This window comes from Epargyreus clarus, unplaced genomic scaffold (assembly GCF_041222505.1).
Source record: "Epargyreus clarus isolate Ecla_fem2 unplaced genomic scaffold, WU_Ecla_fem_2.2 ptg000024l, whole genome shotgun sequence".
Classification (NCBI taxonomy): domain Eukaryota; kingdom Metazoa; phylum Arthropoda; class Insecta; order Lepidoptera; family Hesperiidae; genus Epargyreus; species Epargyreus clarus.
The window spans coordinates 12,085,901-12,108,305 of NW_027332231.1; the positions used below are offsets into that span (position 1 = coordinate 12,085,901).

The window sequence follows — 22,405 nt, forward strand, 5'->3', positions numbered from 1 at the left end:
TTGTTTCAGTACAAACGCAGAATTTTGTTGACGCCATTCGGTTGGAATATTATTACATATATAAATTTACTAGCTGACTCGGCAAACGTTGTGCTCATGTGCTGCCATATAAAAAAAATGTTAAGGATGAACAAACCTTATCACTAAGGGGTATGAAAAATAGATAGTAGCCGATTCTCAGACCTACTGAATATGCATATAAATTTTGGTAAAAATCGGTAAAGCCGTTTCGGAGGAGTACGGTAACTAACATTGTGACACGAGAATTTTATATATAGGATTATTGTGCTTGTAAAACCAAAAAATACTTTCTTTCAAAATACTTAATATTTTTATCATCTTAATTTTCTTAATCCTTACTAATATTATAAATCCGAAAGTAACTCTGTCTGTCTGTCTGTCTGTCTGTCTGGTTGTCTCTTCTTCACTTCTAAACCACTGAACCAATTTTAATGAAATTTTGTACAAAGATAGTCTGACGCCCGAGAAAGGACATAGGATAGTTTTTATCCCGGAAATCCCACGGGAACTAGGGATGGCGATCTAAGAACGATTAATCGGAGAATCGATCTTTTGAGTCCAAAACATCGATTATTTTAATCGATATTAGTAAGAATTGAAACGTAAACTATGCATTTGATCAAGTGATGATCTTTAGCAAAGTTGAAGGTACGAATTTTCAGTTTTATGTATGTTAGTATGTTATATTAGTTTCTTTTAAACGCGGGCGAAGCCGCGGGCAAAAACTAGTACGAAATAAATTGTAAATAAATTTAGTTAAAATTTATTTAAGCTTTATATACTTTTGTGACCAAACTATCAAAACAAAATTTATGTTTAGTGCTTGATTCAAAGATTAAATTTTAATTTTAAAAAGTATTTTCGACGATAATTTGAGGTAACCAAACACTATTTTTTATTTAGCAGTTGAAATTAAAAATCGGTGACATTTCATACTAGAATGGTAGTTTTATTTATAGCATCATAACAAAAGTGATTAAAACTTACAATGTAATCAGTAATTTACCAGCAATAAAAAGTATAATTACTAATGAAATAATCCATAACAAACACAATTATTTACCTAGTGTTATCATAAAGTAACCATGTAGTATGCACAGAGTGGGCGAATGTGTACCTACTTCTTTAGTAGTCATAATAACTTAGTGATTGTATCATAGATGTTCTACACTGATAGACTCCTAATAGGTATTTTATATGCATGTACGCTGATTAATTGTGATGACGAGACGATTATATTCGTATTAGTAAAGAAAGTAATAGGCTGGCAACTAAGTTCCCGCCATTCTTTTACACTACGTTTTTCATGAAAAAAATTAACAACTGATTACTTAATAATCTAATTACTTGGTTTCTCGAAAGTCTTTCAACCATTCCATAAAAAAATGTTTTGAACGCATAATTCAGTGATCCAAGATTTAACTAAAAAATAAACCTGCATTAACTAAAATATAAAAAAATACATTTTGAAGAAGAGAACGTCCTCTTTCCAATGAACGAAAGATTAGGGCAAAATAAACATAAAATAATTTTGATGCGAAATATTTTTATTAAACAAGTGGCGGGAACTTAATTGCCAACATAATACTTTGCCATTCAAAGTTGTAATTATTAAGTAAAACATTAATCTTGAAATTATATTTTTTTCTTATGTATATCAAAAATCTTACAATGCTCTTAGAGTTCAATATAATAATGGTTTCAGGATGCTGATGGGACTACCAAGGTACTGTAGTGCATCAGGGATGTTTGCAGAAGCTCACGTAAACTGTTTTTACACCATAATGAGAAAAAGATGCAGCTCCCTGATGTACCGTGTCCGGGGTAGCACCAACAGCATCCTGAAGATGATAAGCAATAGAGTAGACTGTAGATTTATTTCCCATTGCAGTTTCCTACATATAAAATTGTAATGTACCTACTTTAAATAAACAATTACATTATTATTATTATTATTATATTTAAACGTAATAACGAAAACATCTTACCTACTTGGCAACTAACTTCGTTACCTTTATTCAGCACTTATTTATAAGCTAAGCCTTTCGTAGAATAAGGCTTTAAGGTCATTAAATGACTCATACTTCAGGTATTTCTAGCCGTTAAAAAGAGGCTCTGATTTTTTCCTGCATCATTAAACCTGAGGTATCTGAGGTATCTGAGTATTTTATTCTAGGTAGAGTCAGAAGTCACACGTGTTTTTGTTTTATTTTGCCTTATATGTATTTTTAGGTTATATTCGCTCCCGAAGGGTCCACCGCTACACCTATTTATATTTAAAAGTTATGAAGCGCTACTTGTGCTTAGAGAAGTGTAGAATGGGAGAGACTCACGAAGCATTCCAATTTAGTTCTCAGAGGTAGCTCGTTTGTGACTCTGAGATCTCTATTTAAGATTGATTACAGTTCATGGGAGGCAGTGATGGACATCTTTCTTAGATGGGTTAGGATTTAATTTTTGGTGACCACTTACCCTCGGAGAGAACCTTCTTTTGCTACGTTAATTAAAAACTCACCGCCACCATTACTAGTACTTACTTAGTACTCGTAGTACATAAATTAAAAGCTTATGTTTATTTTTTTTTCACAAAATCTCGTATTTATTTACCATTCATTATCAATAGCAATGATAACGGATCTAATGTGGCAGACAGAGCTCATTGTAGACCCCGACCTACAAACTAGCGACTTGCTCACGTGTGATTCATAAGGAGATAGCTGCCATAGATGTAGATAATTTAGAGTTGCCTTAGATTAGATTAGATTAGGAGGATTGTTTTTTGGTTCGCGGATAAAATCAATAAAAATCATCGAATGTATTTTGTACATAAAAACATTATTCTAAATTATAGTTATAAGATTATATATAACATATATGAAATTGATTAAAAACATCATGTGGAATCATATCTTTTAGACTTCCTAAAATATGAGAAAAATAACGTTTTCTGCACTCAAAGCCCGAAATAAAATTTTACTACACAACTCTGTCGTGGATTATATGGCTATAAGATGAATACAAAAACATTGACACTTAAAAACACAGACCTGTATTTGTTTTTTAGATATAGGTCTGTGCGTAAAATCCTTACTAATATTATAAATCCGAAAGTAACTCTGTCTGTCTGTCTGTCTGTCTGTCTGTCTGGTTGTCTCTTCTTCACGCCTAAACCACTAAACCGATTTTAATGAAATTTTGTACAAAGATAGTCTGAGACCCGAGAAAGGACATAGGATAGTTTTTGTCCCACGGGAACTAGGGATGGCGATCTAAGATTGATTAATCGGAGAATCGATCTTTTGGACCCAAAACATCGATTATTTTAATCAATATTAGTAAGGATTGAATCGTAAACTATGCATTTGATCGAGTGATTATCTTTAGAAAAGTTGAAGGTACGAATTTTCAGTTTTATGTATGTTAGTATGTTATATTTGTTAACGCGGGCGAAGCCGCGGGCGAAAACTAGTAGAAAACTAAATTTATTACTTTGATATCTGCTTGGCCAGGAATCGAATCCTATGCATATCAAATCGACATGAAGATACCTATGCCAAGCTCATTTCAAGCTATAAATGCAAAGCAACTTGAAGTTATAAAACCGTACAGCATAAACAAAAAAGTCACAAATAAACACTACGAAACATTAGCTACATATACTTATTATATAGCATGAGAGGATGATAACCGAACTATAAAAACCAAGTCGTTTCTAGTAGCGCTGTTATCTTGATCCGCGGCCTGCGCGCACGCACCGCACGTCAGTTGTCCAACAATATCATACGTTGAAACACGATTTTCAACGAACTCCTTAAGAAATACGATTTCTTTAGCAACCCTTCTAAAGACTAAGTTACCATTTTGAAAGTTAAGACATTTTTTAGTGTTTAATAGTAATTAATTGAACCATAAATTGTGACGAGTTATGGGTGCTCTGGATTGTGTTAGTAATAAGCTGTCTACAACGGAGAGTACTGAAGTGTTCACAGTGAAAATGAATTCGGAAACGTCTTTGAATGTACCGGTAAGTTTGTCTTAATTTAGTTACCATAAACTCTACATAATTATACTTTGTTAAAGTTTGTTTAGAGTAAAGCTAGTATTATATTTGTAGAAAAAGATGTAAATCAGTGTTCTTTATTAATTTTATCGAATTTTTATTGTATGAAAGTATTTCAATGACAATAAATATTTAAATTATTTTGTTAGTAACGATAAGAATATTTATAGAAAACTGTTTTTTTAAATATACCCCTTGAATATAACCGAAAGTAACTAAACATTTGCACCTATACATACTATAATATCTACCTTTATTTATGTAGGTACATTTATGAAAATATGAAGTTGATTGTTAAATAATCTATATTAATATCATAAAGAGGAAAACTTTGTTTGTTTGATTATAATGAATAGGCTCAAAAACTACTGGACCGATTTTAAAAATTCTTTCACCATTCGAAAGCTACATTATCCACGAGTAACAAAGGCTATATTTTATATGAAATATATTTGATAAATAGATTTTGAGACGGTACAAAGTTTGCCGGGTCAGCTAGTTTAGAATAAAGCAAGTACCTATAATATTTGTAGAAAAACTGTTTAAATCAGTTTTTTTTTATTTGACGATTTATTCATTATGTGAGATGTATATCAATGATACGTACTCGTAATAAATGTTCAAATTGTTTTGTTACTAAAGATAAGAAAATTTATAGTAAAATACTCTGTTTAATATAACCGAAAGTAATAAAACATTTGCACGTATATATATTATAAGATCTACCTCTGTTTATGTAGGTACCTATATAAAAATATGAAGTTGATTGTTAAATAATACTAGTATTAAAGTTATTTGCTTTGAAATTCAAATGATTAACTGGTTGATAAGTATCAAAATAACATAATTATATACACATTAAAATATTATTTTTACAGAGTTAATTATTTCTTAATTATGGTTAATAACAATAATCTGAAGATGGAATGCATATTGTTATTCATCTGTAATTTATTAAAAAGACTTTTTTAAGATGCCAAGAGTTGTATTTCGCGCGTATTTTTTACTTATGTTTGGTAAGTTTCTATATACGAGGTTATCTTCCAAACCGCTGGATGGATTTTAAGAGTTAAGGTATCGTTATTATTGTTTTATAACCCCAAGTGCCCTTAGAAAGATGTTTGAAAAAAAATTCGGATTTTAGGCGCGGAATAGTAAAATTAATCAAAGCTATCGAGTAAGAAATTTAATGTGAAACACTTTTTGTTTCTTTGTTTGTACCACTTTTGTGGCTTAATCAAACGTTTGGCTATTTATTTTATGCACAGTTATTATTACAACAACTAAGATCTTTTTCTTTATATGTGGTACATCTGTGGTATGTACAACTTTTCGAAATATTTTGGATTCAAATTCCACTCACTTACATTCTAAATGTAATAACCACTTGTTATGTTGCCCTGAATTTTAAAATTAGACAAAATTTTTTATCTATTTTTATTGAGGTAAATATTAAAAATACATAAATAAGTAAGAAAATATTATTTTAAATTATAATATCTGTCTGAGTAACGTATAATTACTTTAGCCTTGTATATATTATATTTTAATTGCTATATTTGTAATTATGCAAACATTGTATTTTATTTAATTAAAATTCTTTTGATGCAAGATTAAGTATAGTAAGTAATCGTTAGTCTAAGTAAAATATCTTTCGCAATTAAATATATTATGTCGCTTATCAATACTAAGTATAATTTCTTGATTTACTCGTACATAATTTAAGTAGTGGTGGTTTACAACCCCTTTAAATTTGAACATTAAATATACGAAAACTGAACTAAATATGATCCGAACCATGGACGGTATCCAAATCACCATTGAGCTACAAAATGTGAGATACCTAACTCCAAGTCACTATAAATACCCCAAAAAACATAATGTAATAATAGTTATACAAAATTTCGTACGAGTCTGTGGTGAGGACTTCCCAGAATCGCCTGCCGAGTTACCTCCTTTCACTGAAGCCGACCGCAGCATTATGAATTTGCTGCAGTTTTCCGGTTCAACATAAGTCAAGTCAAGAGTAGTTACATAAGTCAAGAATTTGCTCAATATTTTAAATACAAGAAAAGTTATTTAATGTTGATATGGATACTTATTTCTATTTAAAAATAGATTAAGAATTTATTAACTTTTTTATAATATAGGAGTAGCAGACGAGCACGCAGTAGGTACACCTGATGGTACGAGTAAATGGCTACTGCTTGTCATAACAAATGCACATATGCATTTGTCATTAATCCCACAGGTCGGCCACAGATGCGCCGCTACCCGTGAGGACTAAGCTTCAATAGTCTGTAAAGGATATCTCCCTTACCACACCCTTCAAACTAGAACACAGCAGGGCCTAAAGTTGCTGTTATTAGGCAGAAATCGGTGTGGTGGTGGTGCCGCCCGAATAGAACCACAGAGGATTCTACTAACTTTTATTCAAATACATATAAATTAGGTGACATATGACTATAGGAGTGATGCAATTCACGTTCATTCAATAATCCTAGATTGGGATACTTGCATATTTCATATACCTGTTAGGTATATCATGGAGAAACATAAAAAAATATTTGCTCACCATATTAGGGCCTACGCCATTTTAGATTTAGAATAATGGTGGCATTATTCTAACATTCATCATGCATTGTCAAACCAAATATGTATAGAAAACTTCAGATAAATTAGTTTAATAATGAGAGACCAGATTTGACCCTCTGATAAATAAAAGCGTATCTAGGCAGCCATCTTGAATCATCTGCCGTATTACAATACAATACTCTTAACTGTATTGTATTTTAATCAGAGGCACAGCTGCCTATGTACTTCCAGCTCAATTGCATAGTACAAAGTGGATCAAACTCCAATCTTTTTTCACAAAACAATTATCAAATGTAAGGTTGATAAGTACATTCAAAAAGTAATGTCACTTCTGCCTGTTGAAGGCGGCAGAACCCTTTGTTGTTCGATTTCGGCGGCGCCACCTCCGCACTTATTCTGCCTCATAACAGCAGTGTTAAGCGCTGCTGTGTTCTGGATTATAGGATGCGGTAGGACATACTTTTCCGAAGCGTTCCGGCTTAGTCCTCAGGGGTAGCGGCGCATCTGTGGCGACCTCAGGTAATAATATCTAATCCTATGTGGGGTTGATTACAGATGTCCATGGGTGACAGTAGCTACTTACCATCACGTAGACTTGCTTGTTTACTACTCCTATAAAAAAAGTAAGATGTAGTCTCGTGCAGATGAACACAGAAATGACATCAGTATTGTGAGCTAATTGTTATTAAAACGTGATCTTCCTAATGATTGCGTGATCCATAATTAATTCGCATCATGATCAATAAGCGATCTGAATAATTGATCTATAAACTGGGTAATAATTAGAAACTATAAATAGGAAAACTAAGGTAGCCTAGTGGTTAGAAACAGAGCCTCCTCTAGTCGCAGAGCCTCAAGTTCGAATCCTATCACGCTCTTGATTTTAGTTATGTGCATATTAAAAATTAATTAACCTGTGCTTAAAATGGCGAAGGAAAATATTGTGTGAAGCCTTCACGTCTGACAGTTATTAAAAAAGTTCTGTAGGCTGAAGTGTACTGTGTAGGCAGACGGTGTGGCGAGCGTCAAGCTCACCTGGACGGAGCCCGATGGGGCAACGCGCTAAGAGGACTCCGGTTGCGTTTCTTTGGAGATCCAGGAGTCCACGCAGCGCCGAGGACGGCCACCGGGGGGGTTTTAGTGCGGTAAGAATCCCACATAACCCCGTGCCGCTCCCACGGCTTAGGGTACCTTATGAAGGCTTCCCCCTCATAAACAAAAAAAAATGGCTGAAGTGTAATGTAGTCCTACCTTAAATACACAGACTTATATCTAAACAAATACAGGTCTGTGCTTAGATAAGTCGGTACACCGAAAGACTAAGTTGGAAGGCCTCAGATTAGTCTCCCTTGTCCCAACCCCCATACCCTTAACACTGCTGTTATTAGGCAAAAATAAAGTTCAAATGAAGCAAAAGTTCTGTCTGAAATCGTTTACAAAACCGCTACTATTCATAAGGACTAATATGGAATGCCTCAAATGACATCGATGAATGACGTCGACAATGAGTAGCTTGACAATTTGTAATAAGCAAGCACAAACAATGAACGGATTTGCCCACAAATGCCCAATATTGGGCAAATCGCTTCACACGTGACTATTAGGATTACACATCACATATTTTCCAAACACGGTTTCCGAAGTATGTTTTCCTTCAGCGTACGATGTTATAGGTATTGGGTTTCTAAAAACTACATTCGATACTGGCAACAGTTATATTTTAATTTTAATTAATTTTAACTACTGATAAAGTTAAAGAATACCTATTTCTGCCTAACAGTAGTGTTAAGCGCTGCTGTGTTCTGGTTTGAAGGGTGCGGTAAGGGAGACAAACTTTTCAGAGGCGCTCCAGCTTAGTCTTCAGGGATAGCGGCGCATCTGTGACCGACCTCAGATAGGAATATTTAATCGACTCTGGGCGCACCATCAATACATATACAAATATCCTAATCACAGTAGTGTTAAGCGCTGCTGTGTTGGTTGCTAATTAGTTAGCACTGGTTTAAAAGGTGTTGTAAGGTAGAGACGCTTAAGCATTACAACTTAGTCCTCATAGGTGGCAACGCATCTGTAGAAGACCTCAGCGACAACTCCAATCCTACTGGGGGTTGATTACAAATGTATGGGCGATAGTAGCAACGGACTGTCAGGTGGAATGCATTCGATGGATGGCTTGTTAATTCTAAAATGCATCTGTTAAGGGATCTTTTCTAAATCTAGCACATAGCTCTATAATTAAAATATTTTTACACGCAGGTAACGAGTTGTTCCAACTTACCTATGAATATATCATGTAACCTTGAATATAAATCCTTTTAAGCACCTGCGCATGACGTCACATATAAAACAAAAACATTTAAACCAGCTGCCGATGACGTCCTCCAACAAAAGTCGTTACATTTTCAGCACATTTTAAAAACGACTTATTTTACTTCGTGGCATCAGGTTTATGCTACTATTCTGTTATTATTGAATTGTGTTCAGTCGTGCCATGATATATTAAGGATAACTTAAGAAATTATGCATAGAATATAAAATAATAAATCTGATATGATAATGAAATGTCACGTGGTTATGGTCACGTGTCATGCGGTTAACTAAAATTGGATTGGCGGCCGGTATTCATAGCTTTCTAATCGATCAATTAAAATGTCAATCGAAATACATACTAATGAGATTAACGTCCGTTATTAATAATCAATCTATCCGATATGCCTACCAACGATTGACATTTTACAATACAAATACAATAATACAAATTTTCTATTCGATTTCCTAGTTCTGACACAATCCGCTAGGGGCGTTGATTGGAATTTGTATGGGCAAATACGTTAACAAATACCAAAACAGTCATATTTGTCGAAACGTAAAAACTCCGGTAAGGGTACAGTATCGATCCCTAATCACCCTCTGATAGTTATTTTGGAAATATATTTCATGTACAGAATTGACCTCTCTACAGGTTTATTATAAGTATAGATGTAAACATGTGTTACGTACTATGTGGTATTACATGTAAAAAATTAGGCAAGTTTGTATCCACAAAACACGAAAAACAACCGACGAATTAACTTTAAAATTTTACACAGCGATGCTTTCTTATGTAGGAATGTTTATGCATACTTTTAATCCCAAAATTTTAACATAAAATGTCACATAGATATAGTCCGCGCTAAACTTGTTGTCCGCTGTAAAGTTGTTGCGAGCAGGTGTAGTCATACAATTTGCTATGGCGACGCGACTCATTTCTATATTCAGAGCGGACAAGCAGTTTGGCGCGGACTAAACAACAAAACGTAACCGGGTTTTGCTAGTCAAAATATAAACAAACAAACATCCCACTTCTAATAACCCACTGCCGTTGTACAAGTAGTGGCTATTAGGGCGATTAGGGCGATTAGCCAATGAGCGTATCCTCTGATCTGCATCGTCCTTGTTACCTAATTGCTTCCATCTGCAATTATCTGCTGATTGGGCAGATCACGTTTTATAAGGGATTACCTGCATGCCGTGGACTGAGAAACGAATAGACGCCTAATGTTTAGTATGTGGAATTTACCTTTTTTTTTGTTGACGAGGGGGATACCTTCAAAAGGTACCCGACGCCAGGATATGTGGGCTTTTTACCGCACTAAAACCACCCCCGGTGGCCGTCCGCAGCGTTTGATGGAGAACTCCGGGATCTCCAACGGAACACAACCGGAGTCCTCCTAACGCGATGCCCTTCTATCGGGCTCTGCTCTGGGGGGAGCAATTTACGCTCCTCTCACATCCCCTGGTGATTACAGCTATATGCGACCACACAAACCGCTGTCCTTCCCGGGGTCGCTTGCTGGACGGTTTGAGCTCCCACTCTTGCCGCCCGCAACCCCGGAAGCCCCCTTTAGTCGCCTCTTACGACAGGCAGGAGATACCGTAGCCCGATTCTGATCCCGGTACTACAGGGACAATGTGGAATTTACCTAATGTTCAGTGCATTGCATTTTCTGTATCATATGAAGGAAAACATTGTGAACAAGGCTGAGCCAGAGCCAAACAGAGACACGTTTATTTTTACTGTTTTTTTGTCTAAGAGGTCATTCATTAATGTATGTTCCTCACAAGTTTGTCGTGGTACTCAGGGGTCACATGGTATATGCACTAAAATACAATTACTTCAAGTATTTCGTCTGACAGAATATTAGGTACATACCTGTAAAGCTATGCTTATAAATAAATAAAATTGGTCTCATTACGTAGCGCGCATGCATGAACCAAGCAACTCGAACTAATTACCGATGACTTGCACGAAATAAAACCACAAATCATTTTAAATTTATATGTTATTTTTTGATAAAATTCAACCACCATTACTGCTCATGAACATCTGAAATCCAGTTTAAACAAGATTGGAGTTTTTATCTCAGTTAGATCATAAATAAATCGCTACTCTTAAAAGTAACTCTACTCTACTCAAAGACTAAAATAAGAACGTGATAAGCATTAACCATTTAAACCAGAATACAATAGCGCTTAACACTGCTGTTATATAAGTATAACAGAAATAGGTGTGAGTAGGTAATGCTTCTGGAATAGAATTAAAGAGGGTTCTACCTCGATTGAACATTGCTTACTGATAAAGGATTTTACAGCGTGATCAAATGCTATCTTGAAATATTAAGAAGTGTCCTAGATAATTCTGTAAAATTCATACTTTTCTGTCTCTGACGCGCCGAGGGTCCCGGGTTCGATCCCTGGTCGGACAGATAACTAAATGATTAATACAATTTAGGCTCGTGTTTCTGGGTCTGGGTGTATGTGTATTTGTCTCTGTGTGTGTCCATAGCACCCACGATACAGGGAATCCTAGTGCGGGGCTGTGAGTATAGAAAGCAAAAAATTATTTTATTTTTTTATTTAATTTTTAGACATTTTGATTATGGTTGCGATCCTTTGTATGTCCCAATACTGAGCACATGTCCTTCCTCACAACTAAAAAGGACTGGCACATACTCTACCACGCTGCCCCAATGTTAATTAATAGAAGGTTAGATTTTACTAAAATTTAATTACCGTCTTTGATCTTTAAAGAAACCACTTTTCTGTTTCGTACTAACCATCTAAGATCGGTTATTTAACTGCGATCGTAATTCTATTTAAAGATACGAGTCTAATATTAACCTCTCGGCCTGTAGGCTAATAATAAATTAATTTAATAACAACGTATCGGCCCAGTCGTTTCTAATGGAAATAAGCGTCGAGTTGTTTGTGCATAGAACATTAATTGATATTTTATGGAACGTAGGACAAGGAACTTTGTGTTTTCAAACGTTGTATTTGATGCAGTGTTCCGGGTTCCTTCCCGGATCAGGTTATACAAATTGATTTTGATTTTAATTTCACTCTGGAGGTTTCATAGCGTTGTCTGTCATTATATCAATAATGTGTATTGATGTAGAGTGGTAGATAAAAAACCCTTATTAATTTGTCAATTCGTTTGGAGTTGACTGACTTATTATTGGCTAACTGCTGGGCACGGGTCTCCTTTTGGAGTGAGGGGGAGAGGCCATAGTCCACCGTGCTGGCCAAGTGCGTATTGGTAGACTTCGCACACATTTAAGAACGTTTTTCTTCATTTATTAGAAAAAATGCACGAGCGATGCACCTATATTTCTTACAAGTGAATCATAAATGTATTTTATTTTAACAAAGGTGACATATTACTTACATCATGGTGTAAATTATACATGATATAGGGACACCGCCCGTATCGTCAGATTAATTACCTACTTGTCTTTAGGTATTAGGTTCAATTGTTTTATCTCCACGTTGGAGGTCTTTTATAGAATAAAGAGCAAGTTACGACCCGCATGTGGCTCTTTTATCTTTAAAATACAGTAAAGGATAACAATTTTGAAGGAGGTAGAAGCCTTTCTGGTTCGACTACGGCGGCACCACCGCCACATCTATTTCCGCCTCATAATAGAAGTGTTGAGCTCTGCTGTGTTCTGGTTTGAAGGGTGTGGTAAGGGAGACATACTTTTCCCAAGCATTCCAGCTTAATCCTCAGGAATAGAGGCGCATCGGTGGCCGACCTCAGGTAGGAATATCTAATGCTATCTGGGGTTGATAACAAATGTCTATGGGCGCCAATAGCCACTTACCATCAGGTGGACTGCATGCTCGTCTATGCATGCTACTCCTAGTCCTATATTATAATAAATACATAAATCTGTTGTAAAATACGTTGCGACTTCTCAGGACTAAAATGATCGTGTATATATTAGCGGATATCCACACCCGTCTACCCAAACGCATAATTGCTTGATGCTAGAAGTGGGTACTCCGGTACCTTCCTGGGGAAAGAGCCTTGATGGCAGAATTCGACAACTACTTTTTTCCCAAAATTGCAATGATACGCTAAGCCACTGACGCTAAACATGCCTTCGTCAAGCCTTCGCCGTAACGAAGGATTCCTTTAAATGTAACATTTCATCACGTATTGCAGGCTAACCCTCGACCACAACCTATTAAGTAGTAACATTTACGATGAAATTACTAAGTGATTAACGGTAATTATGACGTTATTAATGATAGAGGGAAAAGAGAATTCCTTTACTTACGTCACTGAAAAATAAGGTCGACCGCAGGTGTTTCTTGAGGTTATCCATTAAATCATTTTATTTCTCTGAAAAATAACGTATTGCCCCTGTTTTGAGGTCTAAGTCCAGACGTTTATATTGCTGAATTAACGCTGGTTGGATGGATTAACTTCTAGTCTCTAGCGGACTAGGGGGGGGGGGCAGGGGGCACCCCGGGCACCCGGTCCTGGGGAGGCTCCCAAATAAAGTTGCTAAAAAAAGGGCGGCAACGGTGACCAAAGCTATCCCTCCCTTCCAGCCCATAGTCTTCTTGTCCCGGCTGAGCCTTAGGTTCGCCTCCTAAAACCCGGTGAAGCTGTACAGGTCGCTAGGACCAACAGTAACTACACAAATCGAAAAAAAAAAAAATATCAGAACCAAACAACCTGTGAAACGTATTAGCGAAAAAATCTACCTGATTGTAGGTAGCGGCTGCCGCCTATGGACATCTTTTATCAACCCCTGATAAGACGAGACTCCCGTTTGATGTTGGCCACAGATGCATCTCTACCCCTGAGGGATGAGTTGGAATGCCTCGAATAAAATGTCTCCAAACTATAACAAAAGCCCAGAAGGCTATTATCGTACCACCGATTTCCAACGACAAAGGGCTCTATCACCTTTAATTGTAATTGTAGTACTTTTCCTTCTTATACCACTTTTAGATCGGATGTTTTTGAGTGCAGTACCAAAGTCCACCATAATCTCCCAGTTCAGTTGCACTAAGCCACAATCAGGAGTCGTTCATCGAATCGTAGTACTCATACAATGACGTAGTGATCCAATGACGTGTGACGCATCCTCGCTCATGTCGATCGGATGGCGCCAACGTCATTACGTCACTAAGAGCTTTCTTAAAGGAAATGGTTGATTTTGTTCGAAGTTTCAGGCGTTACTTACGGATGTCTTTTAGACGTTTCATATTTAATCAAAAGCGTTTGTCATTGATATACGAAAATAATATAAATGGATACACCTTATAAACACTGTCCGTCCGGTAATAATATGACAATGAATCGGCTACGAAGTTTCGGACTTTTCTGAAAGTTGAATAGATAAAAATTAGGATTAAAGAAAAAAAATACTGATAGATATCGTAGGTAATATTGAGGTTTACAGAAAATCACCTGTAATAGAATTTAGGAATACATCAGATTGATGGTGCAGTATTACAGATAATAATAATATGTAACATATTTTCAGATAGATGCTGGAAGTGTGAATATATACTCGATAAAATAGGTCTTCTTGACTTCACAACCCTTTAATGTGCGTGATTCGACACTTAGATGCTCTAGCGGACTAAGGGGAGGAGGAGGCGGGGGGGAAAGGGGCGGTCCCACAGTAATGATGTGCCGAGTCGGCCATTTTTGTACTTTAGTACTCATATAAAAAAGAATCGAGTCAGTACTCGAGTCCAAACTATTCACAAAGTACTCGAGTACTTTGCACAATATACAGTCCAATAGCACGGAAGAGCAAAAAAAAAAAAAACGCCACTCACTACACAAAATTAAACAAGTTTTTACTTGTACGAGTAGTAGTTGTAGTATACGAGTATCGTCAGTATTCGAGTATTACTGGTACTCGAGTATCACTATTGGTACTCGAGTATCACTATTGGTACTCGAGTATGCGAGTTTATGTAAGTACTCGAGTACTGACTCGAGTCGACCTGACTCGGCACATCTCTATCCCACAGGCACTTGGTCTTGTGGGGCTTCCAAACACAATTAGCTAAAAAAAATGTCGTCAGAACCAGACAATGTCAATCTGAAAAATGTGTATAAATCAACAAAAAAAGGTCGTCAAAATCAAACCATCTCTGAAGTATTTATAAATGTATAAATAATTTTGTAAAATCAAACTCAACGTTTTAAACGGGGGGCCTCACATTTCCGTCCCGGGCCTCCAACGACCTTAGTCCGCCATTTTTATCGTTTTTGCTCGTGTATGTATAGTCCACGTAAAACTGCTAGTCCGCTCTGAATATAGAAATGAATCGCGTTGCCATAGTAAATTGTATGACTACACCTGTTCGCAACAACTTCGAAACGGACTAGCAGTTGGGCGCGGACTATACATGTTGAGTTGTCCGGAAATTCTGTCATAGGAACAATTTTTATCATCTTTCATATACAATTATATATAAATATAATTGTATGTTGTAATCAGTAGGTATGTGTCATTGGCAATTACCGTGATTACTATACAACAATGGGTGGGAAGATATAGCATTAGAGACTATGATTCATTTAATCCGTGTTATTATGTTTATGTAAATGTACTTATTTTGTTTGTTGCAATTAATTTTATTATTAAGGACACTATCTGAAAAAATCTGGTATGTAATAGGTAAATTACTGTAATGTATTAAGTAGATACCAGAATACTATGTATTAATTAATTTAAACGAAAAACTGTATTTATCGATTGCTTAAATCATAAGATGAACATACAATTCTCCACATGGAACCTTTTTTTTGTTATCGAGGGGGAAACCTTCAAAAGGTACCCGGGGCTTTAGGAGCGACACATATTTGTGGGATTCTTACCGCACTAAAACCCGCCCGGTGGCCGTCTTGGGCGCTGCGTAGAGGGCTCCGGGATCTCCAACGGAACGCAACCGGAGTCCTCTTAGCGCGTTGCCCCGTCGAGCTCTGCCCAGGTGAGCTTGACGCTCGCCACACCGTCTGGTGCATACGTCTAGGTATACGACCACACATACAGCCGTCCTTCCCGGGGGCGCTAGCCGGGTAGCTCGAGCTCCCACTCTTGCCGCCCGCAACCCCGGAAGCCCCGTTTTAGTCCTCCACATGGAACCAGCTCCATATCGATCGGTGGTTCCGTTTGAAGGTGGTCACAGATGCATTGCGCCTCACATGTAGATAAACCAGCCAGTATGCACAATTGCACACCCTTCCAACAGAACCCAAAAATGCTTGCTAGAAATAGGTGTGGTGGTACCTCCCAGGCCGAACTATACTGATTCGGTAGAATAACAAATTCTTATTAGTTTTTAAGTTGTAAGCAAATTAATAACATTTTTTTTAATTTGTTTCACGTCATGACGTCATGGTAAGTTTCTATACTATACTCCTTCGTACTATTGAACTACTAATATACTATAAGGTTACGGTATAATCGTGACTCAACTCTCACTCATTTGAGCACGCAACAATTTATACGGCGTTGTCCTATAAATTAAGCTGTATATTACAACTGATACGTGTTTCTAATTAATTCTAGACAATGTTGACACCCTTTGATTTACTGGTTTATAATTAAAATCAGAGAGTGACATAAATTTTACGTGTTCAGCGTTTACTACTCACCGATAGATGGCGTTGTTTATGATGTAATGATATAGATAAAATACTCGTATTAATAGTAATTTTATAAGTTACTAGCCGACCCGGCAAACGTTGTGTTGCCATATAAATAAAAAAATGTTAAAGGTGAATAACCCTTATCACTTAGGGGTGTGAAACTACATTCAGACCTACTGAATATGCATATAAAATTTGGCGACAATCGGTAAAGCCGTTTCAGAGGAGTGCGCTTTCTAACATTGTGACACAAGAATTTTATACATAAGATTAAAATAAAAAATATATTAGCATTTCAATTTTGTTTATAAGTAAACAATTGATAATTTTAATTATACTCGAGTTATTTAAAAAAATATTTTTATAAAAATATAATAGAAGAAATATTTAAGTATTTTGCAAATATTTATTCAAAATTGCAACTGAAATCTTACATAATGTTTTTACACGAAATAATTAGGACAACTATAATTATAACTAATGTAATTTTCTATGTAATAAATAATAATACCCAAGTCTAAGGTTGTGGTACTCACAATTCAAAGCAGGTCACGATATTGTAATAAAATTTACATGATTAGTTTTTATTATAGTAATAATAATGCGATCCGTCGGAAATTGAAACAAGAGAATAATTACTAATTACATTTACCTCCGCTAGTCGTAGGAATGTGTTTTTCGCGTTAGAGGGATCCGTGTTCGAATCCGAGCTCTAATGATTAGATTCTTTACTTTTTAAAAATTAAAATTTGTTTTTATCCGTATTATATTTCTTTTATAAAGAAGTATTTTTTTTTTCAAATAAATGAAAGCGGGCGTAGTACCCAATGTCTTGTTAGGCCTCCAAAATAAGTATAAGGGCCTTGAGGCCTATTTACCTGGACAATTTTTAAGGGTCTACTACTAAAGGTCATGTGCTCTACCGTTTTTTGTGGTTTACTTCTTAGCAAGGCTTGAGTTCAAATGACAGACATCCCGTCAGATTGTTTTTGGACTTGATTACAGATAATAGGGAGCATCCACTTACCACAATTGAGATTAACGACATATTTTCTATGTTTGTATTATACTTCAATCTCTTAATAAATGTATAGTTAGGTATATAGCATATGCATCGTTACATTGTAAGGTGATTATGTGATTAAGCTCAAAGCATAGCGCTTCGGTTATCAAGTACATCAGGATTTATTTGTTGCTTTGCTCCTATATAACCGCTTTATGCGAGACTGAACTATTAAATAAAGTGTTAATATAATAAAAAAAAATAATAATCATTACCTCAAATTCTCAAGAAAGGCGCAAACGTATCGTGAGCTTATTTGTATTAAGTTCATTAGATTTAGAAACTTACTCTTCCTAGCAAGTCAATAGAGGCAGCGTGTGTGCTTCTAAAACATTTTGAGGAAACCCGAAATTTCGGATTAAAATTTAAAAGTATTTGAAAATCATCAGCTGTTTTCAGGTCGATACAATTTTTTTACACAATAAATTTTGATTATAATATACGTTAACCTGACTGTTAGAATTTTAATACAGAGTAAGCAGTTACCCTAAGTATGAGTTTTTACGTTTTTACAAAAGTGACTGTTTTTGTATTTGCTTACGTATTTTCCTATACATTTCCATTCAGTGCCCCTAGCGGACTATATCAGAACTGATTAGAAATATATGGGAAATGCGTAAACTGATACAAAAACAGCAATTTTTGTAAAAACGTAAAAACTCATACTAAGGGTACTGGTCCCGTGACACTGCAATCATATGACGTACCTTACCTAATACAACCAGGAAAGTCTGCAGAATGCCTAACTCCTCGACAATTGACAGCAGACGTATTGTGTTTAGGTTCATTGAATAAGTCTCGATGAGTGGATGCCATACAAATAGGGATTTAGACCACAATCGGGTAATGAATCAGAATCATTCATTCAAATTTAGGTAATAGGTATTAAGTTTAGATTTATAAAATTAAAAAAACTAACATATTGAATTGGTACCAATAACTTACTTTTATATATTTTTTTTATTTTACCAATTTATTTTCAAGACTTGTTACAATAATATATACAGCAAAAACATTATAACAATTAAAATAATTAATAATAATATTTTATTTTTGGGAATTTTTAATATAATTTGTACTTGTGTTGATGGTATTTACATAACAAACCGGGTAAATTTGTATATATTTGTTGTTATTTGTAATTTTGCAACGACAATAATTATTGCTATGTATTCAAGACACACATCACGTAGTCCCTTTGAGGGAAAATACAACAATCATTATTACTACGTATATTGCTAAAGCGCAAAATTGAATCAAAACACGTGGGTAAACCTAATATGTTCAATCCCCTTTTTGGTATGGATAAAAGTCCAGGAACACGTCACGCAGGTAATAACTGCTTAAAAACGACCAATTTATGGTGAATTATTGCGTTGATCACTTTATATAGTAAAAAAGATGTACGTGCTGAAACTCATTATAAATATGATAAATATAATGCAATTTATATAATTTATATGGCAACACTACGTTTGCCGCATCAGCTAGTAAATATTATAAATATAATGCAATATAAGAAAGTATTTTAAGCCCATCTATATTAGGATTCTCTGTCGTGGGTAGCATAGACACTCACTCATGAATAATCAGACATCAGACCAAGAATTTAAATATAAATTCAACACTAAAATTCTTTTGTATGGCTCAATATTCTGCGCTCAACCTACCATTGATATAATAATTAATCCTGCTCCGTATCGCATTCACGGACCTTACGGGAGGCCTAAAATAGTACCCTAGTTTTCTTATAACTTATCGTGAAGGCGCCAGTCCCAGGCACGAGAGAAAATAACTACGTAACAGCAATATAATAAAACAAATTCAATCAATCAAACGACTTAATACCAATAAATCATTGCTCTGCTAGTTTATTGCCACGAACAGTTCTAATATTTCAATATATCACTAGCTTGTCAGGTTAATACAATACAAATAAATTTATAATAAGTGATTGGTGCAGTGATGCATAGAGCTGTCCGCGCTCAGATATTATTGATAACCTCTGCGAGCTAGCAACGAGTATATTTATTGTTAGCCATTCATACTGTGTTCGTTGGAGGGTTAAATATTAATGCCATTTGTCGCTGGTTAATGTTTATAGATCTGCTTTAACCCTATAAATGTTAGAATAAAATTATTGGTTATACTTTTTTAGCGTATAGTGTATTTTTAGCGTGGGGCGAAGTTGCGCACATCGTGCAACACATAATTTATTTGTAGTACCTATTTTTTATTTATTTATTTTTACATTCGCCTACTGGCTATTTGGTCATTTAAATTTTGTGTTAAGGGCTCGTACACAAAACTGCGATGCGACGCAATGCGAATTCGCAACGCAGAAAATTGCGACACGAATTGCTGCGATGCGATATCGTGCGGCATAGCGTCTCCCAGGGTGACCAACAACAACAACAACAACAAATGTGACGAAACATCACAGGAATGCGCGTTGCGAATCAATTCGCAAGTTCTTGCGATGTGTTGAGGGAGCTCGCAATTTTTTACGATGGGACGACGCATCGCAGTTTTGTGTACAAGCTCTAATGGATAGGTATGTACAAAGATACAAAAATATTTTATTAATTAGAAGTGCATAAGAAGTTAGTACATGCTTTTGTCATTTTCTGTAAAAAATGTGTTACATAGAGACGTTTTATTTATGTCACTATAATTATTGATCCAAAAGTTATTCTTAAGAGTAAGGAAAAGTAGATGCTGTTTCTGTTTTGACTATAAAAGGCAAGAAATTTTAATATCCTATAATATTACCTGTTTAACCAGTGATGAGTCATGGCTTTTAATTAAAGGATAGATTAATCTACAATATTTGGTTAAATATATACTGTTATTGCCTTGTATAGTTATTGTATAGTATAACGGTATTGTTACTTACTACAGGGTGTCTCATAAATAGTTATGTAAGACACAAATTTGAAGTATTATTCCGTAATTTGAAAATTTGACTTTCATTGTCTATCCTTTCTTTTATAAAAAAGGACATTTTCTTAACTTAGTTTTAAATGTTTCTGTCCGGGGATCGAACCTGAATCTATCAGACTGTAGTGGCAATCCCTTCATCACAGAAGCTTTAAAAGTTACTATTCCTGGATTGCATCAGAAAAAAATACTATTATAATTTTACTCGAAGGTAATATTCATTACTTATTCATTAATTGGGGGGACATCCTGTATATATACTTCATATGGTTTGTATAGTAACAATACGGTTTGTGGTTAAGGAAACCCATATTATATATTACTATTAGTCAGTAAAGACACTGCGATTTTCAAATAAATAATTGGAGCAGAGCGAATCACAATTAATTGTGTTCGAACGCTCCTTGTGGATACGTCTTTTTTGCACAAATTTGATGTTTAGTGCGAATACGACATTTTATGCGGATTATGTGGATTTAATACTAACATGTGACATATCTGATAAGCATTTAAGTGTTAAACATTCAGTGAAAGATAGTTCAAAGTAATTTTATTTGTGTTAAAATGGTTCAAACAAGATCTTCGATTCGGATGAGCTTGGAGTCTGCTATCAAAAGGATGACTGGAACGCAGTTTAGTGTCCAGGTATGGATATAGACATTTTGATAAGAGTCCCTCCAAAACAGGCGCAAAATGAGTTTTATATCAAAATTAGTAATGTATGCGACTTCTCTGACGTCGTACGTATTGCTCACGACGACGATGACGAGAACGACGACGGTGACGATGATAACGACGAAGACAATGACCACCAGGACGAACGACGTCGACGAACAGCGATACCTATTTTCCATCACGCGGCCGTCTTTCCCCGTTTTAAGCATGAAGTCACTTTTACTACCAGCTTATCTTTAATCAATCAATCCATCTTCAATTTATTTGTAAAATGCATCATGATTCCAATAAAATGACTCATCTTTAAGTCAAAGACCCTAATCTCACTCTATCTATTTACAATAAATCGCGAGAAAGCCAAGTTCATAGTATTCTCTGCAAATAACCTTATCAGGTAGAGATGTGTCTACAGGTAAGTTATGTAGCAGCTAATAAACGCTTATCAACATTGTTGATAGATTGATAAGCAAAAGCAAAAATCTAACAACAATTACAAACACTGAGATAGTCGTTACTTAATTATTATTTATGAAATTTGCTTGCAATATTTTTATTTTTTCTGCTTCTTATTTTTATTTTTCTTATTTATGTCGTTGCTGCCTCTTTTATAGTAGGTATATAACTTATCTGTATTTTTTTTTTTTTTTTTTTTTTATAATATAAGAGTAGCAGACGAGCATGCAGTCCACCTGATGGTAAGTGGCTACTGCCGCCCATGGACATCTGTAATCAACCCCAGATAGGATTAGATATTCCTACCTGAGGTCGGTCACAGATGCGCCGCTACCCCTGAGGACTAAGCTGGAACGCCTCGGAAAAGTCTGTCTCCCTTACCACACCCTTCAAACCGGAACACAGCAGCGCTTAACACTGCTGTTATTAGGTTGAAATAGGTGTATGTTAAAATTGCTATGCAACTCTGTTAGTGTCCTATTTTAATCTGTATAATCTGTTATTTCTGTGCCGTTGACATCGTAATTGTCTTTCAAATTTCCATTATTATCCTTTGATTTTTCCATATTATGGATTTGAAATATTTGCGTTTGGCTCGTCATTAATCACATTATTGATAAGATAACTCTTATCATTTTCGTCATCCTAC

General features: G+C 35.4%; 1 protein-coding gene across 2 annotated transcripts in view; it reads left to right on the top strand.

Moving 5' to 3' along the window:
- The first annotated feature begins 3,755 nt into the window (after positions 1-3,755).
- The window catches only part of LOC140752350 (phospholipid phosphatase 1), a 37,971-nt gene continuing 19,321 nt past the window's right edge, over positions 3,756-22,405 (top strand). The window contains exon 1 of one of the 2 annotated variants that reach the window (XM_073086612.1): positions 3,756-4,045. In XM_073086612.1, the coding sequence (XP_072942713.1) occupies positions 3,947-4,045 (99 nt within the window). In that variant the 5' untranslated portion in view covers positions 3,756-3,946. Of the gene's footprint in view, positions 4,046-21,037; positions 21,274-22,405 lie in introns of those variants that run through there. The other variant, XM_073086613.1, reaches the window with a different exon arrangement.